Below are 23,919 nucleotides of genomic sequence, written 5' to 3'. Positions count from 1 at the left end.
ATGGAAAGAAAAGAGAGAGTTCAGTGGCATTCAAACATTCATTACATAATCCTAGCTGGAAAGGTACGGCTGCGGCTGCAGATGGGCTCTGACGTTATTTAAGAACAACTCCTTTTTCAGGCAAACCTGCTTAAATAAAACAGGTATGACACCAATGTGTATTACAAATTAAACCGATTTATTATGTATGTGTACTTTAATTATAAAGTACCTTGTTGACAAAAGCAAAAAACAAATAAATAAATCCTTCTCAAATGATTAGGCATTTAGATGTGAATAACTTAAATATATCCCATATCATCACACTGCACATACAGCAGGTCTAGTCTAGTGTATTCAGTGTATGTAGCAATACCAGTGGTACATTAAAAAAAGAAAGTTTGTTTCAGTCAGTATTTGAATTTCTATTTTATTTAAAGTTTACATTAGAGCTGCAACGATTAGTCGATTAATCCATCAGTCGACTGAAAGAAAATTAATTGCCAACTATTTGGATAATCCATTAACTGTTATTATTATTAATATATATTTGATGGTTCCAGGTTCTCAAACGTGAGAATTTGGTGCTTTTCTTGGTCTTACATTATAGTAAATTGAATATTTTGGGGGTTTGGCCATTTAATGACAACATTGTGAGTTTTCACTATTTCCTAAAGTTTTATAGATATAAATCGAGAAAATAATCAGAAGATTAATCGATGATGAAAATAATCATTAGCTGCAGCTCTAGTTCACATTCTGTATGTCCGTAAAACATCCCAACAGAGTATACAGCAGTCATGATTGGACATTTTGCTGTTGACGCAAGTTGGGAAAAATGTTACAAGTAAATGAAGTCGCAAATGTTTGTAACAGATAGACAGTGGGTGTTAACAGAGACAAGAGAGGACAAACACACCACAGACTGAAGGTTTCAATCTCCGCCTCCAGTAAGAGCGGATCCTCTTCAGCAAATTATTTACAGAGAGGACAACTAATTCATTCTAAAAACATTCCCTCTGGTTAGAAAAATAGTTTGCTTGTTAATTACAAAACCACACACTTAGAAAAGTTGTATTTTTGTATCGATATATATATATATATATATATATATATATATATATATATATATATATATATATATAAAAACTCTGAATATATTCAGAGTTTTTATACAACAGAAGCTGGGGTACTTAGACAACTGCTTACTCAACTAAAATCTTTTCAACAGTCTGGGGTTTAGTGGAGAGTGCCTTAACTGCCTTAAATTAAATTATTATTTAATTTAGACATATTATTATTTATTAGGGTTCAAATGTAGAAAGACCGGGAGCAAAGGTGTTCCCTGATGATTGGTAGCAGCTAACAGAGAGTATGCATTTTTATATTTCTTTTCTTTCAATACATTCAAACATGGGTGCAACTGCTGACCCCCATCAGCCACCATAGCTAGTTTATAGGAGCCTATGACAGGGTGATGTTTCCCAGTCCATCGGGGGGGGGAAGAAAATACTGGCTGCACAAAAACTACTAAACTAAAAAACTACTACTACTGGACTGGTTGAGTCCAGAGAGTCGTATGTAAGGCCTGCTGCCAGTTACCCACTTGTAGTGATAAAGTGACAAATCTTATCCTAATTGTTAATGTATTGTTTCATAGTTATAAATGTCCGCAAAAATGAGATCAAGCAGGCAAAAAAAAAAAAAAAAACACACTTGGAAGTGCAGTTTTTACTCAAAATTCAGGAATTCAGGAAAAATTCAATTAATGCTGTGTCAGCATTAAAATCAGTCAATTAAAAGAAAATTTAATGTGTCAGCACAACATATCAGCAAACCCATATCATCACTTCCCAGTCCGAACAGTAGCCTGGAGCAAGGCATTCGCCGCTTCTCTGCTCAGAAGCTCAAACTGTAGAAGAGTCTTTTGACTGTGTTTTAAATGTGTGCTGTAAAAGTTGGGACGGTGCTGAAACAGGCAGCGAGTTCTCAGCAAAACCTTTCCAGGATAAAACTATAAAAATAAATCTTTCGTTTTCTGATAAGTTCCCTCCTTCCAGTGTCTTTGTAGTCGTCTCACTCGCCTCCCCAACCAACCAGCCCGTGGAAGATGGAGTGGTCAGTTTGGCAGAGAGCAGCCGGGGTGTCAAACTCCACCACCTTCCCAGCATGCATCACCAGCACCCGGTTACTGTCCATGATGGTGTTGATCCTGGTGACAAAAAACACAGACAACAAAATACTTTTTTACCAAATTTCCATGTAAAGAATGAGTCAAGAGTTTAAACGAAGGATTTCATTCCCAAATTAGATGATAAACCATTTAAAGACTTGATCGTGAAATGAGAACTTAACTCTGTAAAATCAGTCCATGGTTGTTATATTACATCTTAAAAAATAGACAGTATTGGAAATTGATTTCTCGAAGACATTTGCATCAGAAAACCTTTTACCTGTGTGCAATAGTGAGGACGGTCTTGTCCTGAAACTTCTCTCTGATTGTATGTTGCAGCAGTTTGTCCGTCTTCGGATCCACGCTGGCTGTGGCTTCATCAATACACAGGACCTACATGATGGGAAAACAGCGTCTTATGTTCCAGTGATTTGGAAACAGGGGTTTCAGCAGTGTAGGGATTACTGAGAACGACAGTAAGAGGGAGGCAGACAAAACGCTTATTCAGGGGGAAACATTGAGTCTCTGACACAAAGTGAATTTAACATTGCAGTCAATAAAAATCAATAATATAAGATGCACATAGATCGAATTTATTGAGGGATTACTGTGCTGAATTGCATTAGAATGCACTGTGTGTATGTGTTGCTTCCACCACTGTTGCTTTGAAGGTTTAGTGCTGCTGTACAAAAAGTAGCAGCAGTTGTAAGTCAACAGACGCACTGAAATCTAAATACATACATGTCATTACAAGGGGAGTGTTGAAAATTACACAGCGTTTGTGTATTTTAGGTTTCTTCTTGGAGCCAGTTCAAGAAGTTCAAGAGTAACAAGCACAAGATTTTAAGGTTTTTCAGGTTCTCATAATGAGAACAAATCACACAGTCAGAGTCATTACAAGAAAAAGGTGCGGCAGAACATTCAGTTATAATCCTTCAAACCCAGTTTTTGATTCTATTTATGGTCAGCATTTTTTCAGCATTGGCCATGCAACATATTTACCGTAGTTTTTATTGTTAGTGGTGTCGGATTCAATTTGCCTACATACACATGCGGGATTCACAGGAAATTATGCAGCACGTAATCCTGCGTTACTGTTTTCATTGACAGCAGCCTCATTGCTGTATTAAGTTACTGCTAATGCAAAGCAAACATTTCCCACTGCTGCTGCTTCACTTTAAAAGCATTCAACTGGCGCTGTTAGCGCTAACTGCGACTGTACGTGAAAAATGCGTCCAGAAAACAAGGCATGGCCATTTTCGGCATTTTTTGACAGGGGGATCGGTTTTAAATATTGCAGGGAGTAATGGATCAAGAAGGAGCAGCCGTAGTGAGCTGTTAGATGAAGAGCTGCAGGCGACAGGCTGCACACCTCCAACTCCTCAGCAAGGTAACCAACTCCACTGCTGTTCTGTGGGAAACTACTCGCGTCGCATGAAATCAGATCGTCGCTGCTCATGGCATGATGGAAAACAGCCAATTACTGAGTGACTTCTTTTTTAAAACAACATGAGTTGGTTTGGCTGCAACAGTTGCTGCTCAAGGAGTGTTTGCTGTAGCACTAAAGCGTACGTGCTGTTACCACGGGTGTCGCCAACTCAGGAGTGAAATCTTAAGAAATAACAACTTTAACTTAGGTATACAAAAAAAATCATGTTAAAAAATACTTCAAAAAATGAACTAAAATAATAATAATAACAACAACAACAATGAAAATGAATCATTTTTAGAGCATCCTTTGATCTGTTTGAACTGGTGAGCTACGGTGTAATAATAATACAGCTGAGGTCTCACCTTGGCCTGGGTCAGCAGAGCTCTGGCCAGACACAGCAGCTGTCTCTGTCCCACAGAGAAGGATTTTCCTCTCTCCCCAACCTCAGCATGCAGACCACCTGACACACACACACACACACACACACACACACATATATATAAATAAAAGGCATTAGAGAGGTAGTCTGAATCTGACACCATCACCATCTCTCATTTATGCTGATACATCACTTTGAAGCCTTTTGGATAAAACAGTGTGCGAAGTGGCACATAAAATATTTAACAGGATGTTGCACAAAATCAGCTGTAGAGGTAGCACACTTAAAGCTACACCAGGTCATGTTTATGTCAAAATCTTGATAGGGCAGAGAGATTAAAGCGGCCATTTTTTCCTGCATCCAAAATTAAATTAAATCCCACCACATCTTCTCCGCCCTCCTCTTTTCTTTTCCTCTGCCAAGATGAATACAAAAAACATGAGAGAGGAGGAGGAAGATGAAAAGAAGGAGGAGGCAAAGATGACAAGGATATCCTACAAAAGTACCTATAACTTGATTTTATGTAAAATAATCACCAAAACCTCCTGTAGATAGACTGGTAACCTGTCCTGGGTGTACCCTTCCTCTCACCCAATGCATGCTGGGACAGGCTACAGTCCCCACAACGCTGAACAAAAACAGGTAATCAACAAAGTGGTTGATTTACGCCGCGGTAAAACTAAACCGTTCAGATCATCAGATGTTCTGAATCAACAATCGCTTTCTCAGTAGCAGATGAAGGCTTTTGAACCAAACGAAACATTATGTAACTGTCGCTGATCATGTGACCAGACAGGAATGATGAAGGTGAACTTTGTGATTTAAAAAGGACTGTGTCAGGTGGTTTAATTCATAACAGACACATCGCTCTGCTCTTCTGCTCATCCTTAATTCACTGTGTCATCCAATTTCATCGTCTCACTTCATTACACCTCTTTATCCCCCTCTGTCTCAGTCTCTCACCCATCCTGTTGACCACAGAGCTGAGGTGGCACTGGTCCAGGACGTCCAGCAGCTGCTGGTCCAGGTGTCGCCCACATGGGTCCAGATTCTCCCTGATGGTTCCGCTAAATAGGAAGGGGTCCTGAGGAATAATGGCCAACCTGGACCTGCAGAGGGCGCCACCACAACACACACAAAAGTGTCAACTTTGACTTGTTACTGACTGCTTTTGTTATACTGTACAGCATCATCAAAGTCTGAATTAAACTACAGATAATGTATGAAAAACAATGATTATCTGGCTGTCCCTGTATATTTCAACAACTTAGGAGAGGCTCTTAACGGCAGTCAGAATGAAATATGAGGCCAGTTTTTCAATCAGAATACATGAAAACAAACTTTGGAAACTTTGGAAAAAGGACACAAAGAAACTGCATTTTCAAGACTTTTAAAACTGAACTTCAAGTAATTTCAAGTTCACCTCGACTGATGAGGTTATGTTTTCGGTCCTGTTTTTTCTGAAAGTTTGGCCGTGGGCCAAGTCACAAGTGCTCAGATTTTGGTGAAGATCCAGGAATATCTTAAGATTTCTTAAAAGGTCCAGTGTGTAACATTTAGGAGGAGCTATTGGCAGAAATGGAATATAATATTTCTAAGTTACGTTTTAATTAGTATATAATCATCTGAAAATAAGAATCGTTGTGTTTTCGTTACCTTAGATTAAGCTGTTTATATTTACAGAGGGAGCGGGTCTCCTTCTACGGAGGCCGCCATGTTGTACCGCCATGTTTCTACAGTAGCCCAGAAAGGACAAACCAAACACTGGCTCTAGATAGGGCCGTTCTCGTTTTTCACGAGTTTCGCGGCCACCGTAGTTTCTCCTAGACGCTTGGAAGGGGAGGGTGAGGTGAGCGGTGTTCAAACGGTTGCAAACTGCAATTTCACCGCTAGATGCCACTAAATCCTGCACACTGGACTTTTCACATTACTAGATTTTTAGTGCATTTTTAAACTTTTTCACTATTTTATCATGAAATACTGCTCTTACTTGACTGAAAGAAAATCTATGTCTAGATCCAGATGCAGATTAAATATTTCATTTCAACAATTTCTATTTGGATTGCGCATATATATATATATATATATATATATATATATATATATATATATATATATATGAGGATTGCGCAGCCTTGGTGGAAGCATGTTCTCTCTCTGAGTGACTTTATAGTGGACATGGTAAATCACACAAAAAACTGAAAGGGAAAATGGAAGAAATCTTCGGATGGAACACAGCAAAGTGAACCCCCTCCTGCCAGAAAGGTGATAACAAAACAATATTCAGCTGCTCATTTGTCATTTAATCCTCATCCAAACCCACCACCACTTCAGGCATACCTGAGCTGAGCCAGGCCCACAGTGCTGACGTCCAGCCCGTCCAGGAGAATCTGACCCTGGTTGAGCTCCACCATACGGAACAGGGCCAGGAACAGGGTGGACTTGCCGGAGCCTGTACGTCCCACGATGCCCACCTTCTCCCCAGGTCGCACTACCAGGCTCACCCCGTCCAGGGCGTTAGGAAGACCGTCCCTGTAGGCCAAAACCACACCGCGGAACTCCAACCAGCCCTGCTCGGGCCACGCCGGGGGCAACTGATGTTGAAACGGAGAAGGCGCAGTGAAAAAAGTTAAGCAACAGCGACAAAGGACACGTTATTACATATACAGCAAATACCTCCTATACCTATACCTCAAGACTAGTTGGACCACGACCCACCAGTGAGTGGGTCATGAGCATGTAGGTCATCTTTGTCAAAAAAAACTTTACTTTGAAAGGTCGTGAATCTCTGGAGTAACATTTTTATTTTGAAGTGCCATTTCCCGCTTCCTAGTGAGTACCATCTCTACAACATGAAACTTTACAAGTACAAGTCGCCTATTGATGCCGGCTCTGTCCGTTGACTGAAGCGGACTCACCAGAGTCTCTGCTGCTCCACAACAGGCTGAACACGATTATGACACTGAATATATTCAACTTGATTTCACTTAAACTGAACACAAAAAGGCATTTATATTCTTTTAAATTTAAATTATCTGCCCTGTCGTTTTTTTCGCACCTATTTATGTCTTGCTGTAAAAATAGGTTTTAATAAGCTCAAATTAGGTGTCACTGCTATTGCAATGGTTTTAATGTCTTGTTTTTGTATGTTAGTTTTAAGTCGCACTCTCTTGCTGCAATATTTCATATTATATTGAGTTTATCTTGTTATTTTAGTTTTCATTTTGTGAAATAAAATGAAAGGGGCAGCACAGTGGTTTGATGGAATGGATGGATGGAAATAAATTGAATGTGTTTTAAGTTGTAGTGTGTGGACCACGAACTGATGTCTAAGGACAAATCTGGACCCTGAGGCTAGACCAGTTGGGAACCACTGCTCTAGACAATTCATGTTCTCCATAATATCCCCTCTTTAACTGCTGTTAATTATTAGTATTATCAGTATCAGTTTGTGGCAGTGCAGCAGTCGGTCTGACCTGTGTGTTCTGGTCTTGTGGCTCGGTGGGAAGGCCGGTGGAGTACTCCTCAGTTCTCTCCACGCTCACCAGCTGCATCTCAGTCTGGGTGAAGCTGAATATGAGGCCAGACAGCAGCGTTGTGATGGACAGGGCGTAGGACAGGGACAGACCCACCAGACCTGACAGGGACAACACAGCCGGCAACACACGTTATGGAAGTGACCATCTCATATACTGGTGCGCAGCCACCAAGCTCAGCTGTGGACTCACCGGGATCAACAGAATTATACTGGTGCTGCACGACAGCGATCACCCCGAGGCCGGTGACCACAGCAACACCAATGAGCTGCAGGCGGATGTCCAGCCACTGCATGGCGGCGTTGCTAAGGAACAGGCAGCGCTGGTTCTGCTCCAGACGCCTGGCGCTCTCCTCCTCAAACCTGGAACAACAAAACTGAGTCCTTTAGTCTCGTGTTTGGAGAATTTCTCTGACTGTGCTACATGTGACGATTTTAAAAGACACAGTGAAATGGTGGTTAGGCCGACTACAGCTTCTGTAATGTGATGTATTTCATTGAGTGAAACAGAATGTTTCACTTTGTTTCGTGACAGTGTGCAGAAGTCTTTGAATAGTTTTGCCAATTTGTTTCCAAACACATACCTCCAACCGAGCTAACGAGGTCAAGTACAGTTTTGATGATGGAAGGAGTTAGCTAGTCGACCCAAATCACATTTGACTGTATAAAAGTTATGTATTTGTGATATCAAAACTATTTTAAGGTTTTACAGGAAGAGCAAAGAGAGGAATTTTGATATATAAGAACTCAAAATAGTTAACAACTAACAATTCATGCAGGGACACAGAATATGAACTGGGAATAAGAACCTGCAGAAGGTATTTTTTTTATCTCACCACGTTTTTAACATGAACAAATGTTTTTTTGTAAATTTACGTCATGCTTTAAACAATTCAAACTTGACATGAAGATGTCATAAAGAGTAATGCCTAATGTCTAAAACTGTGGGTAAATCTTCCCAAATATAAATGTTGTTGACAATCTGAGCTTGTGCGCAAATGAAAACCCTGAAAACATCAAATAAGGTTATGACCTCAATCAATAATTGGCCAGGCTGATAGTAGTGGCCACTTATAACAGATTGTTTTATTTTTATGAGTGTATATTTGAGCCATTAAGTAACAACAAAATCGCAGCAAAGAAATGCAATCAGAGGTAATTTAGAAACAGGGTCACCATTAGTCTGTCCACCAGAGAGCACTGACAAGTTTATTTTTTAACTGTAAAATGTCCCGCTCAGTACATTTTTGCATCACAATTCTTTAATGACCAGAGCTTTTAGGGATCAAAAATGCTTATGTTGAATATCGGCTGATCTGTCGTTATCGTATATATTTTTAATCTAAAATACTGACATCAGTATCTGCTTTACCAATCCGCTATTTATCAGGCTCTACAAAAGGTCTATTTTCCTGCCTCTCACCTGGCAGAGCTGCCGCTGGCCCGGATGGTTCCCAGCCCAGTCAGCGTCTCAGAGAAGTGCGAGTAGACGGGCGACAGAGTGAGGCTGCACAGGCGCTTCAGCTCCCGAGAGGTGTGTCGGTAGAAGTGCTGTGTGCGGTGGTAGAGCAGAGCCAGGGGCAGCAGGGGCACTAGGACCCAGGGGAGGCCATAGCTTATCACCACCAGCATGCCCAGCAGACCGAAAACGTTGGCCAGCAGGATGTTCAGGATGAAGGGCAGGCTGTCATCCACGCTGTACAGGTCAGAAGAAAAACGGTTGAGAACGCGACCCATCGGGGTCGTGTCGAAGAAGGTCACTGTGGCCTAGGGGAGGAACAGGAAGTTAAGAATTTGGTTAGTTATTTAATTAACCCAGGTAGGTAAAGATGAGAAAAATGTCTTTCTTAAAATCTATCTTAAAGCTGATCTAATCAAAATTTGGTAACACTTTACTTGGATAGTCCCTCTACAGATATGTTATAGAGTATTTGTAACATTTCATCTGTTTCGCTGTTGTCTGTAGATGTTTAACAGATTATCAATAAAGTATATGTGGCAATTCATGAACATACCCGAACCGAGATCATTTTAAACCTAATTGAACTTGAATTGTTGAATCTCAACTAATAAGCTGAAATGTTACAAATAACATTAACACCCGACTCTGCAGTTCCCCTCAGCTCTACGGAGCTTTTTAGCGTCTTTCAGTTAATTGTTTTGGTTTTACTGCCCACAACTTTACTGTTCTGGTTCAGTATCACCACTCTCACTGTGTCATGTTCAGCCACAGCCGGCAGCTGTTTTCAGCTTAAAAGCTAACTGTACTAAATATATAAAATATAGTCAAATATTTCCCTCATTTCCCTTTACCTCTGGAAAGAACTAGCTAAGAGCTAAACTGAACTAAGCTAAGATAACTGTCTCCTGCATGCAGCTTCACATTTAACATGCAAATATGAGAGCGGTATCAATTTTCTCATCTAACACTTAGCAAGAAAGCGAATAAGTGTATTTCCCAAAATGTCAGCAGTTCGAGCATTACATGTCTTGTTCGAGGGCGTTTGAGGTTGAGGGAAAACTTTGTTTCAATAACATCCTCCTATCAGCTAGTTTCATACTGGCAACCTTTCAGTCACCAGCCTGGTTCTCTAACCTTCATCTACTGCTGCCAAACATAAACACTCAGTCTGCTCGGCTTGGCTCTGACTGTCGGCCTGGGGAGCCTGACAGTTGCTTGGGGGCTCAAAGCTCAGATGACGTACCTTAAGGACCCGGTCCAGAAGTCTGTTGTGGATGAGAGTGGCGGCGCAAATGGCTCCGTAGGCAAAGAGGAAGGCTCGGAGGGCGGTGAAGACGGTGTTGGCCACGGCAATGGAGCTGTACACCGTCAGGTAAAACTTGATATCAGAGCTCAAGTTGATTGAAGGGGACGTTTGCACCGAGGAAGACAGAGGAGACCTGGGTGGGTAGATGCGAATGGTTTATTTAGATTTCAGTGAAAAGGTTGCTTAAAGACAGGAAAAAGTCAAGTTTATAGACCTGATTACCAAAATAACAGGTTTACTTTAAAATACAAAAACATACATAATTTCATGTTTCTATTGTTGCCTTTTCTGAGTTAAATTATAATCATTTTCATAACTGTACATTTTTAAAGCTATTATAAACTGTCACAAATAATGGACGATGATCTAGACTAATATAAAGATGACAAATACTCTGTATCAGTAAATCCCATCCTTATCTGCCTAATCTGAGCTATGTTTGGAAACCACACCCTGATGACATGTTACACTGTAAATGTAATTATAAAAGTAAATTTTTAAAATAAATATTGTATAATCAGAATATAAACTAATAATCAAAAAATATCTGTAATTATCTCATAGCTGAATAACAAATTGCTAACAAAAGGGCACAGTAATTGCTTTACATTTATTTAGCTGAAGCTTTTATCCAAAGCGACCTACAGTAACTGCATTCAACCATGTGGATACAACCCAAAAATTACAAGAATCATGTAAATACATCAACTTCATCAAATATGTTGAACTGCTTCAAGTGCTACATTTAGAAACAATATGAGAAAGTGGTTTTTTGGGTTTTTTTTTTTTTTAATGGGCCCCCCTCATAGTGAGGGAGTTGTAAGCAAGCCGACAGTAGCAGAGCGTAGTGGACGGGCTGGGGTGTTTGGTTTGTCCTGGATGTAGGATGGGCCTGAGCCATTCACAGCACGGTAGGCAAGTACAGGCAAGTAATATTAGATCAGTTTCCAAATCTGTTTTTATTGTGTTCTGAAGTGATATTGTGAAAATCTGGTGCTCATTTGGGCTGTCAACAAAAATCATTCAATTAAACATTTTATTGATTGGACAACTTACATTAACCCTCCAGGTGAGAAGAGAAGCAGGTGAGGTGAGCTGTAGGCCCGTGAGGAAGAACCATTTGTTCTAGCGGAACCGTTGTTTTTCAGCTCTGAGATCCAGTGGGACAGCCACCAGTCAGAAATGTTCTTAGAGGCTGAATAACAAGAAAACACAACGGCAGCTTGTTGTTAAAAAAACTATGTGAATTTAAAACAGGAAAGCCTGCATTTTTTAGGTGAAATACAGTGAAGTCTGATGACAAAACTAAAGTCTAAAGCCCCTCGAGGCTGCAATGACCGTTAACTACCAAAGTGCTAAATAGAACAAACATTCTGCTGATTTACAGCCGAAATAAATCTCATCAAGTCCTTTATGTAGGATAGTGACTTTCATCCAAGCTGCGACAATGCCAAAAATGTTCTGAGGTGATTGATGCGAATGTTACATCATTCACCTGAGGTTATCTGTCTAAAAGGGTTTTGTCTGCGTTTGTTTCCTTGTGTTCATTGAAGCCCTACGAGACAAACCTGTTACGGACATTCACAAATTAGCGAATAAATAAATAAATAAAATAAACTTGAGCTGACATATTCCCATTTGCGTATAAATATGAGAATCACAACATTTCAGCTGCAGTGTGAACAAAGGCCCCGAGCGCTTCAAATGACCGGGAGCATCTGCAGAGTGTCGTCATTGTACACAGATCGTGCCGAGTGGTCGATCCAAACCTTGCATGAGGAGCAGAGACGTCAGGATGGAAGCGGCCAGCACTCTGCCCACAGCAACCCAGTAGGTCTGGTAAACTCTCCACGCCAGCCCTCCCGCCTGCTTCTGCTCTGCCCCCGACAGGTCGGGATCATCGTCCACACATAGATCAGGGGATGAACCCGGCTCCTCTTCCTCCTGCTCCACACCATCTGGTTAAAACCGAGAAGGGCCGTGAAAATAATGTTTGTCAGATTTTTCTAGAGCAATACCAGATTGGATAAAAGGTCGATAGCAGGCTAAAAGACAACACCGTAGTGGAGAATTTACCCAGACTTTCCGAGCCAGCTGTAATAAGATGTGTAAAGTGAAGGGATTTAAATTTTTTTTCAAACCTTGAAACATATAAAAAATGTATAACGAAGAAGAAGTCAGTATGTCTCAGTTTGTTTTATTCAAGATTCCAATTGAAAAGCGAAAGTCCACATTAAAAAAGAAAAACTATTTTAGTGTCTAACAAGACAAAGAGTCTACAGCCATGCAGCTCTGGGAGGCTGTACTAAGGCACAGCGGTGCTTTGAGCTAAATGCTAACACCAGCATGCGAACATGCTCACAATGACAATGCTAACATGCTGATCAGAATCAGAATCAGGTTTATTGCTAAGTAGGTTTTCACTTACAAGGAATTTGTCTTGGTATTTTGCTGCATAACAATAAACATAGTAAGAGAAAAGACCTGTAAAAGCCAAGAATCATAAATATAAAATAGATATAAAAAGTATGAAAATAATATTTAAAAAAATCTGTATGTTAGCATGCTAACATTTTCTAATTTGCAGTAAACTCAAAGTGCAGCTAAAACTGATGGGAGTGTCATTACTTTTGCAAGTATTAAGTCATACACCTAAGTTATGGACACATTAAAACTTTGACCTATTGATGGCACTGGATGAAAATTTAAGTGATCACTAAAGTGAATACAATTCATCTTTAGGGGAACATGAATGTCTGAACCAAATTTGATGGCAATCCATCCAAAGGTGGAGACATTTCACTCGAAGCTACAAATGTGAACCCCATGGTGCCGCTGGACAAAGAGTCAGGGGATCCTCAGTCATCGTGTACAAAATCTGGTGCCAATCCATCAAGTAGATGGTGAGATATTTCAGTCTGCACCAAACAGACTGACCTAAATCAATATAGTACAAAAGCTGCATTGGTACATCCCTACTTTTTAAGTCAAGCAGTTATAACTCAAGGTGAACATACCTTTCTCTTTCATGTTGTGTTCATTCTTCTGTTTTTTCGGCACTGCCTCGACCAAAGGAAGGATTTCTGCTGGTGTGCCTGTTTAAAGGCCAAGGAACAGTGCAGGTGGAATAAGAAACGGCTTGTTTTATAATAATAATAATAATAATAATAATAATAATAATAATAATAATAAAACTTTATTTATAGAGCACTTATCAAAACAAAGTATAAAGTGCTTCACAACAAGAGAAATAAAATACCACAGTGAATGACGAAATATAAAGAAAGAAAGAAAATACATAAAATACACAAAATCAATAAAATAAGCAGCCAGTTCAGGTAAAATCAGGATCTGCTTTCAGATAAAAATGTGTTTTGAGAAGAGACTTAAATGAAGACTCTGACTCAGACAGCCTGATGTCTTCGGGCAGGTTGTTCCAGAGCCTCGGGGCCCTGATGGCAAAAGCTCTGTCCCCCTTAGTTTCCATCCTGGACTCAGGAACGGACAGGAGACCCCTGCCCGAAGATCTCAGACTACGTGAAGGTTCATAAGGGATTACATGGTCTAAAATATAGTCTGGAGCCATGAAGAGCCTTAAAAGTAATCAACAAGATCTTAAAATCAATCCTAAAACAAACAGGGAGCCAATGTAAAGAGGCTGAAACAGGTGTGATGTGATCACACCTCTCGGTCCTGGTTTACAGTCTAGCAGCTGAGTTCTGTACAGTCTGCAGTCCTGTCAAAGTTTTTTGATTAAGACAAGTGAACAGGCTGTTACAATAATCAAGGCGTGAGGAGATAAAAGCATGTACAACAGTTTCTGCATCACTAAGATTTAAAATAGATCAGATTTTTCCTAAATTTCTGAGGTGACAAAAACATGATTGGATAAGCTTAGTGATATGTTGCTCAAAACATAAATTGCTATGGACACCAAGATTCCTTGCAACAGGCTTGATATGTTGCGACAGGTTACCAGTAGATGGCAGTATTTGTTTAGTGATGTGTTGGGGCCCAATAACAAGGATAAGAATATTTTCCAAAAATATTGTGCTTAGTGGAGTCTCCTCGACTCAACCAAGAACAAATATCTTTAAACTTTGAAACTTGTATAAACAATAAATTGCCCTGACTTTGCTGATAAACCCGAACTAGTCAGTACTTTATGGTTCAAAAATCAACATTTAAAAAAAAGAGAGATCATGAAAGCATCTAAACCTGATGACAACAACCACATGTGACATTCCCACCTGTCTGAGCCGGATTTCTGTTTCTACCTGTTTTGATGATCGTTCCGTTGTCCATCAGGACCACCATGTCAGCTTTGTCCACAAACTCTACGCGGTGTGTGCAAAGGATTCTGGTCTTTCCCCTGAGGAGCTCCATGATACATTTCTTCATGAGGTGCTCGGCCACGTCGGTATCAACCGCTGCCAACGGATCATCGAGGAGGTAGATGTCTTTGTCCTGAGGTGGTGAGGTCGGGCAGAAAAATGAAAGGAGAGAGTAGCATCACATGATATACCTGCTCGTTATACGTAAACACTATGGTTTTCTGGTTTCATTATTGTATATGTAAACTATGAGGCATGTTTTACAGTTAGACATTTGGCTAATGGTCTCATTCAGAGTGACATAGTGAACGTGAACCAGTGACCTCCCCAGCAACAGACACCACAGACTTACCATGCTAACTTAATTTCTTCATAAAAATCTAATAAAATCTATCTACAATACAATGTGTATCAAAGCTACTACTGTTTTTTAACATAAACAAAGACAATGCAATCCATGCAACTGAAATAAATACATATTCGTATCAAATTCTGAAGTGCTTTAATCCTTCTCTATCGTGTTCTGCGGACTAACACTTGCTTGTTTGGTAAAACCTCCTCCATGTCTCCCTGTGCTCAAAGCAGATGGCTGGTTTGTGCAGAGGACTGACCATGTAAACAGCTCTGGCGAGGGCCAGCCGAGCCTTCTGTCCTCCACTCAGAGTCACTCCGTTCTCTCCCACTTCTGTCTTGTCACCATTTGGCAAAACCTGAAGACACATTTTAGAACAAGTTTATTATAAATGTTATATAATCACACAAACTGTATGCAAAGCACACTACTCTCTTGCTTACAGTTGAAATGCTGACATTTGTTTTGATGATATCAGTCTCCATGCACTGATGTGAGCAATCAGTTTGCTTTGGGGTGAGATTAGCTGAAGAGAAAGGCTCACTGAGTGCCCAAACTTCATCCTCTGGGGTCAACACATATGCATGTTATGGATTTAAGTGTTGATTAAGGGGATATTTTGATCAGGTAGTTGATAGAAGAGGCCACAGGGCCACTAAAATCAATCTCGTGTCTATAAACATCCACATTTCTGTCCAGAAGTTGTTAAAGGCGTCTCACTCTGGACTAAAGTGTTGGACCAACCAATGGACCATCACTGCCTCTTTAGGGCCCACCACTCATAGACAAAACATTAATGTGTCTCCTTGTGAACAACTGAAAGTATCAATAAAAAACAGTAATATGTAGAGACCCTGCAGGTGAGAAAAATACAGGCAGGAAAAGACAGAGACATAAAGGGTGTAGTAATCGTACGTTGAGGTCGTCTGAGAGAGCACAGGCCTCGATCACAGCCTGGTAGAAGGTGGGATCGTAGTCTTTACCAAACAGGATGTTGTCCCGTACTGATGCATGCTGGATCCACGGCTCCTGAGACGCCAGACCGAAGCCGGCCTCTCTGTCTGCAACATATACCACTCCACTCAGCCTGCGCAGACAGGAAGGAGACTGGTGAACCTCAGTATGTCCTAATACCCAGTTATTTTAATCATCATCATCGAAGAATGTGAAAGATATCAAGGAATCTTGGATTCTGATCATGTGTGTTTTATGAGATCAGGGGAACAGGGACTCGTCAATTTGGATAGATGCAGCAAATCCTGATCTGATGGAAAATTCCATGACTTTTCTTATGTTCTAAGACCTAAAAGTTTTATTATTTCCTTATCTATTAAAGTTGCCTTTATGAGGGACAGAAAAGTCTAGTTCCCACTGGGATGAAACGTATCATCTATTGCAGTGAATGTGTACAAAACATTCAAGTATATGCTTGTAAATTAATTTGTAAAGTTGTATGATTCTCCCTAACTTCCCTAAACAACAAATTCCCTTACGTTCTCTGGTAGAATATTATTTAAAAACTCCAAAATGCAAGCAAACCTTGTGAATTAAGTTTATGGTAACCTCAGTCTGAATATTTTAGAGGTGGTTATACCTGCTGAGTTCTCCAGTGAGAGCAGCCAGTAAGGAACTCTTCCCACAGCCGACCTTCCCCACCACAACGACCAGAGAGCCCTGAACCAGACGGAAGTCAACACAGTTACTGCTCTTACCCACTGACTGCAAGATTCAACGTTAAAAACAATTTTCAGATTGAAAAAAACAGCTCTTTTATTCAAAGTACCTGAATTACATTTTATTCAGGTGGCCAACCATTTAATTTGACTTCAGTTATGTTAAAGACACACCACTAAATTTTTTGGGATTTTAAACTTTCATTCATCTGTCGCTTGTTCAGAAATATTGTTATACAACTGGAGATCTTTCATTGTCATGTCTGTTTTTTTGGGAAAGAAAATACAATATTTAATATCAGAATTTCACTGTGTTGTATTAATATTGTACTTATGTCACTGAAGGACGAGATTCAAAAATGAGTATACAGGACTTTCTGTGGGATTGTTTTGTGTCAGTCCTGTCTGAGCACATTTGTAGTTTTGATTCTTCTTTGAAAGGAAACTTGAAATGAAATTTAAATTAGACTTTTAAATTCACTCCTCTGCACTGGTTTAGCTGGTGTGTTGAACCACAGGAATTACAAAGAACAGAGAGCATGAAGGCAATAAAGTAATTCACATATACTATACGTGTAAACAGACAGCTTGTACCTTGGTTACGTGTAGATTGAGACTGTGCAGCAGCAGACTCCCTTTAGCAGCTCCAGTTTCAGTTTCTCCCTCTTTGTTCTGGTTGGGACCGTCGGGCCCCTGCCAGGAAAATGTCCCCTGGCTCAACAGGACCAATGTCTGACTGTCCTCAGGAGAAACTAGGACAGATATGGTATGTTTCAGCACAATGGAAATATACTGTAGATTATTATATAAAAAGGCCAGTAAGTTTAACTTTTACTGTGTTGTACAAGAAAATAAGCAGGATTCAGTGATCAACTGTGCACTTGCTGAGGTTTCTTACTTTCAAATTTTGATTTTAGGGAACATTACTTAATAACCCTTTAAAATAATATTTAATGCAACAGTTCTGGTTATGGTGATCCATAAATTCTTTCAAGTTAAAAGTTTCAAGTAAAGAGAGGAAAATGCCAAAAGGCTGTGGAACTTCATGTTTGTATCAAATTGTTTTATGCCTACAGTGATTTGTGATTCAGAAAAAACCTGCTCTTTCCTTGACAGAGATGACCAAACAGGATCAAATAAATACTATGACCTGTTTTGGGTCATTGATTAAACACAAAAACACATACACCAACACACAGACTTCAAAGCATCAGCCTACCCAGGGCGTAGTGAGCCTGCAGGTCCTGGTTCGTCAGTTTGAAGAAACGTTGGATTCGCTCCAGAGACACTTTGGCCTCCAGGATGCCGTTGAGCACCCAGGGGAAAGAGTTGAGCGGGATGATCAGCATTCCCACCAGAGCCAGCGTGGTGAACACCTGCAGGGGAAGATATTGACCACTGAGTCTGAATTTCACTGAGTCATCAAACATACTACAACCTGCATTACAAAAAAGAAAAAGAAAAGACATAACAGGCTGCAAAAATCTTTTTTGTAAGTCAAGATTTCTGTTGTTAACTATGGAATTATGTATTTTTCATATTATTATTCATGGGAAACTGTTTTTGCTGCTGCCAGAGATATAAACTGCATAATTTCCTGTGAGGACAGGTCAGAGGTCAGAGGACCTTTCATGGAAAAGACCTTCCACATAAAGTGTGTTAAAGCTTTCATAAACTTTGTATAGGTTGAATCATTACTGGGTTAAATCAATTAGAGATAGACAGCAAAAAAATGACATTTGTTTATATGAGAACGGTACCAATAATTACCAAGTTATAACTAATTCACTCCTGCAGAAGCTGCATATCAAATGCATTGTTAGCTCTTGTCAAAAGAAAGAATAAAGACTTTATGTGCAGCAAGACTTGAAGCCTGAAAACTACTGCTGCTATAAACAACACACTCCCCAAAATCTGCACATTTCCTCCCAGCTCATTGTTTGCATCGACACAGTAAGAAAAGTTCACAGTTAATTCAAACCATCTCAAAAAGCTTCCCCACCTTGGCTGCAGTCAGCTGGTGTCCCAGCAGCACATACGTGACAAAGGTGAGGATGGAGACGACCACAGGCAGAGCAGCCCAGGTGTAAACACACATGGCGTCCAGGTACTTGAGGGCCTTGAGATGGGACAGCTCTTGCTTACGACAGTCGGCGACCTTCTGAGTAAAATGAGGCTCCCAGTTGTAGAACTTGATGACACGAATACCGAAGAGGATCTCCGTCATTAACTGGGAGAGAAAAGGCACAAATTTAAAAGAATAACCTGAATCGCAACTTTTCTTGGTTGTGTGCTGGACGGGCAAATTCTGCATGAATAAGGAGTGAGAGGAATCCTGCAATGGAAAACGTGATTTAATAGTTTTTTATTAGTCTTCTGGTAACCATAAAGCTAGATCCGAATTTTCGTAGGAACATCGTGTTTTAAATTGCTATTCAATTATATCACTTTAAGAAAAGTCTGATGGCTGAAACAGATGTCAATATTTGAGTATTTAAAATTCTCATAATGATATATAAGCTGACATACCCTTTTTACACAAACACTTCTACCACTTCACTACTACTAAGATTTGTTAATTTTAAGTATTTCTTTGGCATTTTTAATTCAATAGTAGACAGGCGACAGGAAACAAGGGGAGAAAGAGCGGGTATGATGTGCAACAAAGGTCCCTGGCTGGCAATGAATGTGATTAACTATAAATAAAAACAAATAAAATGTATTTAAAAACTAGAGTCAAAAATACATAAAAATGCAACCTATAAAACATGAATATACTGCAATTTTCATCATATGTGACATATATAATATGTCACAGTAATAATAGTTGTCCACAACTACTATTACTTTTAACTAACACAGAATCTGCAATCTAAACAGTTCTCACCTTAACACGGCTGTCCTTGTACCTGAGCATGTGTTTGTTGTTGCTAAGGATACGGGAAGCGAGGAACTTGTTGAGCGGCACCAGCAGCAGTGCCACACCCAGCCCTCCGAGGAAAGCCACACCCACCTGCAGGTACAGCAAGTAGAGGGTGATAATAAACTGGAAGGGCATGCTCCACAGCTCATGGAAACTGTTGAAGAAGTTGACCACTCGGTCAGTGTCCGTGCTCATTAAGTTCACCACCTCTCCCAGAGTGAAGCCAGCCAGGCTGCTGCCGCTGAGCTGCAGGGCTTTGCCGTAGATGGCCGACACAAGAGCGGCGCGTGCTGACAGCGCCACCTTGGAGACCTCAAAGACGAATATGTTTCTGAGGATGGAAGAGAGAAGAGTGGTGGCAAAGAGCCCCAGAGCGCACCAGGCACCCCTGCTGACTGGAGCTCCCTCTTCCTCCATAAAGTTCACCAGACTGCTGAGGAGCAGGGGACCTGCAAAGTTCAGCATGTTGACCACCACCTTCAGCACACCGAGTATGTAGTACCACAACCCAAACGCCTTGTGCAGCACCCTCAGCAGTCCTACATCACCCTCCAGCTCCGGTGGTTCCTCCTGGTAGTGTGAACTCCAGCTGCCACTTAGGAGGTTTCTGCTGACCGGCCTGGGCCACTGATCCTGCCCGTTACTGACTGCTGACCCTCGTCGGCAGGCTTCCCAGCACTGGTGGAAGTATCGGCAAACCACACTAGTCCGAAGTTTCCGAGGGAGGTGATAAACATCAGCTGGTCTGTCCAGCTCGCCTCGCTGCCCTCGTCTGAGGAGAGGGGTCAACCACAGGTAGAAGAGCCGAGAGACGCAACTGCTCCCGTCCTCGGCCACCATCTCACCTGTATCCGGCTGGGTGCTCTCTGGGATGAGTGGGGATCCATCCACAGCGTTGATATACAAAGTATATCCAACATCACTGATGCAGGGAAATGCAAATGCCAGAAGATAAACCAGAAGGGGGAGCGTTCGGGCTGAGGCAAGCACAAACCGAGCCAATTTAAGAGGTTCTAGGAGGTTCAAATATTCCTTATTGTCACAGTAAATCATCAAGGTGATGACCTGGTTTGGGACAGACAGAAGAATCAGCAGAAGCAGCAGTGGAGGTCCTCTGGTTCTCCTGAAAGCTGTCCTCTGGAGCACTGTGATGGCACTGAAGTGGACCAGCCAGGCCAGGATGGCACAGCTGTCAGCTAGGACGTCCAGGTACATGTCCGCCTGCTGGAGCAGGCTCACCAGGATGACATCTGCAGTGAAGAGCAGCGCAGCCAGCAGAGCGGACACCAACCTGAGTGTCCAACCACAGGGAGGAGACGTCTGGAGGAGGCTGCATCTACAAAGCAGAAACATTATTACTGAGATGCACCGATATGAAATTTCAGGACCGCTAACAATTACCGATTATTTTCTGTTTTTGTGGCCAATACTAATACAGTAACAGATAACATTACTTTCGCAACTGCTAAAATGTGAAATGAGTAAAAAGGCTCCACATTAATTTTGTCATCTAACGCAGGACAATACATCGGCCATTGATATATTGTACCTGCCTACAAGATACACAAAAAAATGTTTTAAATCTTTATTTAACAAATGAGATAAGCAAACAAACAATGCTCTTTTTTGATATTACTCCATTTAACACAGCATCATTTCCAGGTTTTTCTAACGCATATTAGTACTCGGCCACAAATGAATTAGACTGTAACAGTTGCCTTGTTGAATGGCACGTGGAAAATTACTGATGAGCAAGTGCACATTAGTTTAACAGTGTCAATTTTCAGTCTCCATCATGTGAACTGGAGTAGGTTTCCTCCCTGTGCTTTCAGGTGTCCCTGATCACATCTGACACATATAGATAAAGATGCTGTTAATGTATGAAAATGTAACATGTTTCCAGTGCGAATTACAAACAGACCGTTAGCCGTTTCAAGGACTTGATGTGCGTGTTTCTTGTTCTAAATAACACCGCAGCAGCATTACTTTGTTCTCTAATATTTTACAACATCAACAATGAGTGAAATCTACGTTTTGCTAATAGATATGACCTACCTTGCCATGCTGAGGTAGCAGGCACTGAAAATGGCCACCCCCGCATGAGGCAAGGCTCCCAGGACGAGTTGGTTAAAACAGGGGCTGATGTGTCCATTCTGCCACACAGGGAAAGGATTCTGCTGGTCTGTATGACAGAGGCCTGCGACAAGCCCTGCTGGCCCAAAGTCCCCCATCCCTCCTCCTATTTGACTGCCGTCATTCTAGAAAATATCTGAAGAGCAACAACACGAATTACTAACTGTAAGGGATAAGAGGGCCGTTAGAGAGAGATAACAGAGATGCTGGTTATTCTTCTAGCCAGCATTATGAAAACAGCCAGATCTCCCTGAGGTGTGTGTCTGCCTTAGAGGCCATGATGTGAGTTACAGTGCAGATAAAAAGGTGCGATACTAAAGCACCATGTAAAAAGGCTTGGGGCTGAGTATTGAACCACAAGTATCGACCAAATGTGTCCAGTGCTGAAAACTGTCAAGTACTGTATGCTGGCAGAAGTCTGGTCAGATTCATGTCATGTTTACTTACTCTTTGAGTTTCTGATCTAAATCATAACTTTTCATAACTTAACATTACTTTATACCATATTATTATCATCAACCGGTAAACCCACTTTGTACTTAATTTATCTCACCTGTATTATAGTGTATTATATTTTTTTTGCTTAGTACTTCTATTCCTGTGTACACTGACGTGATAGTGAGTTGCTGTAGCAAAAGAGTTTCCCCTCACCAAAGTGAAAAAAGTATTTCTGATTCTGATTCCTAATTTTAGTTTTATTAGTTTTATTCAGGCAATGTTCTTGTATGGCTGATTGTGTTAAGACAACATTAAACACTGATGCCTTGAAAAACGTGGCATATTTTGATAAATCTAAAAAAAGGGGGGGTTTCGTAGGAAAACATTGCTAAAACTCTGGTATTAAAATAAGTATTGCTTTGGTATATTGGCATTGGTATTTAAAAAAGGATACCCAGCCCTGCTCAGTCCAACCAGAAAACTTCAGATTTATGTAAGCAGTTAAGTGTTTTATCACCTAAAGGTGCTTTAAAACATTTGTTATACCGAAGTAAACACACTATGAAAACCTTATGACAAGGATTTCTGCACTGAGAATATAAAAGTGAAGAAATTATCTTTGGCTGACTACATCTTTTTTAGTTAGACCTGTGATAAAATCCTCTAGCTTCTTATGTAGTGGACATACAGCATCTGACTGATGTTTTCGATACTCTTCCTTGGACTGGCTACGTTTCCAGTTTTTTCCCCAAATGGCCTGTTTTGCTAATACTGTTTTTTTTCTTTTCTTTTCCTGTAAAGTAGTCAGGAGAGTCCTGCTAGCCAAAATGGATGATCTGCAAATACATCAACATTTAACACTTTTCCAGAAGAAGACAGGGTTTCAAACTAAGACAACAAACTTAACATACTTCAGGTAGTCACTTGCATTTGTTGGTAATTACTAAGTTTGAATGTGTTTCAGCACTGACCTTTAACCACTCATGTAGCAGAAAAAAGAAAACCTGTTAAAACGACAGACGCAGAGATCAGAGGGTTTTTAACCAGCTGGATACTAATGTAAACAAATGAAGCTAGCTAACTAGCTTAGCTAACAAAATATCAACCTGTTTGGCTTGTTTAAACGGCACAACCATGCTAACACAAATATTATGTAAATAAAACACTAAAGAGAGACCAGAGCTAAATATAACTCAACAACAAAACTAATGCAATATAATTAAAATGAGCAACCTTCAAATATTACCGGCTTCCATCTAGCTAGCAGGAAATACTTCTGTCGATTCCTGATGACGCAAGCCAAACGCTTTTCAAAATAAATGTCCCATTCAGAAATATTTTTAATAAAAATAAAATCTAAGCAGCAGGTCACTAAAGGAATTGCACGGAATACGTAAAATAACACACTAAAGATACACGGGTCAACTAACTCTTACATTTCAGTTTTTAAGAAGTTTTTTTAAATATTCAATTTATTGTAAGGGTTTTTCAACATCTGAAAAGTTTGGATTGACATTCAAAATTTGCCCTTATTATGAAATTTGACTAGTATTACATTGTTAAAAATAATTAAAATGTTAATGTTACTGTACTGAAAAACATAAATTATGTTTTGTTTATTTATCCCAAAATGGTATGAAAACAGTTTTCCTCATCTTGAAGACTTTACATTAAAATATACAGTATGTACAGCATGCTTGCAGTATTTTGTCGGATGTTAATGGGTTCTTTATGTTTTACTCCTTAATTCATTGATATTTGCTTGTTGAACTATGTCATACAACCATTGTTTGTCTACTT

General features: G+C 40.3%; 1 protein-coding gene across 3 annotated transcripts; it reads right to left on the bottom strand.

Moving 5' to 3' along the window:
- Positions 1-157: 157 nt before the first annotated feature.
- On the bottom strand, positions 158-23,419 carry abcc10 (ATP-binding cassette, sub-family C (CFTR/MRP), member 10). 3 transcript variants are annotated; one of them, XM_044189549.1, is made up of 23 exons: positions 23,353-23,418; positions 23,091-23,123; positions 21,604-21,817; positions 19,513-20,884; positions 18,628-18,855; positions 17,845-18,001; positions 17,220-17,377; positions 16,547-16,626; positions 15,868-16,039; positions 15,212-15,310; positions 14,544-14,733; positions 13,284-13,361; positions 12,036-12,224; positions 11,323-11,461; positions 10,204-10,399; positions 8,922-9,265; positions 7,692-7,861; positions 7,440-7,600; positions 6,304-6,557; positions 4,927-5,072; positions 3,947-4,044; positions 2,433-2,545; positions 158-2,191 (listed from the first exon to the last, which is right to left on the bottom strand). In XM_044189549.1, the coding sequence occupies exons 3-23, from the start codon at positions 21,777-21,779 to the stop codon at positions 2,056-2,058; spliced, it is 4,656 nt and encodes a 1,551-aa protein (XP_044045484.1). In that variant the 5' UTR covers positions 21,780-21,817; positions 23,091-23,123; positions 23,353-23,418; the 3' UTR covers positions 158-2,055. The 3 variants fall into 3 exon arrangements, with proteins under 3 accessions (XP_044045484.1, XP_044045485.1, XP_044045486.1); XM_044189550.1 differs by having other exon boundaries at positions 23,366-23,397; XM_044189551.1 differs by lacking the exon at positions 23,091-23,123 and having other exon boundaries at positions 23,353-23,419.
- Positions 23,420-23,919: the final 500 nt, after the last annotated feature.

Source organism: Siniperca chuatsi, linkage group LG3, assembly GCF_020085105.1.
Source record: "Siniperca chuatsi isolate FFG_IHB_CAS linkage group LG3, ASM2008510v1, whole genome shotgun sequence".
In the NCBI taxonomy this organism is placed as follows: domain Eukaryota; kingdom Metazoa; phylum Chordata; class Actinopteri; order Centrarchiformes; family Sinipercidae; genus Siniperca; species Siniperca chuatsi.
The sequence above is the reverse complement of the archived record's forward strand: the minus strand, read 5'-3'. Positions and strand labels throughout refer to the sequence as shown.

Excerpts from the sequence above, each read along its gene's own strand:
- abcc10 (XM_044189551.1), bottom strand. The coding sequence starts at position 21,779 with ATGGGGGACTTTGGGCCAGCAGGGCTTGTCGCAGGCCTCTGTCATACA. Across the intron at positions 5,073-6,303 it reads GTGGGCCTGGCTCAGCTCAG|GTCCAGGTTGGCCATTATTC; the intron begins GTATGCCTGAAG and ends CGCCCTCTGCAG. Across the intron at positions 4,045-4,926 it reads CTCTGTGGTCAACAGGATGG|GTGGTCTGCATGCTGAGGTT; the intron begins GTGAGAGACTGA and ends TGTGTGTGTCAG.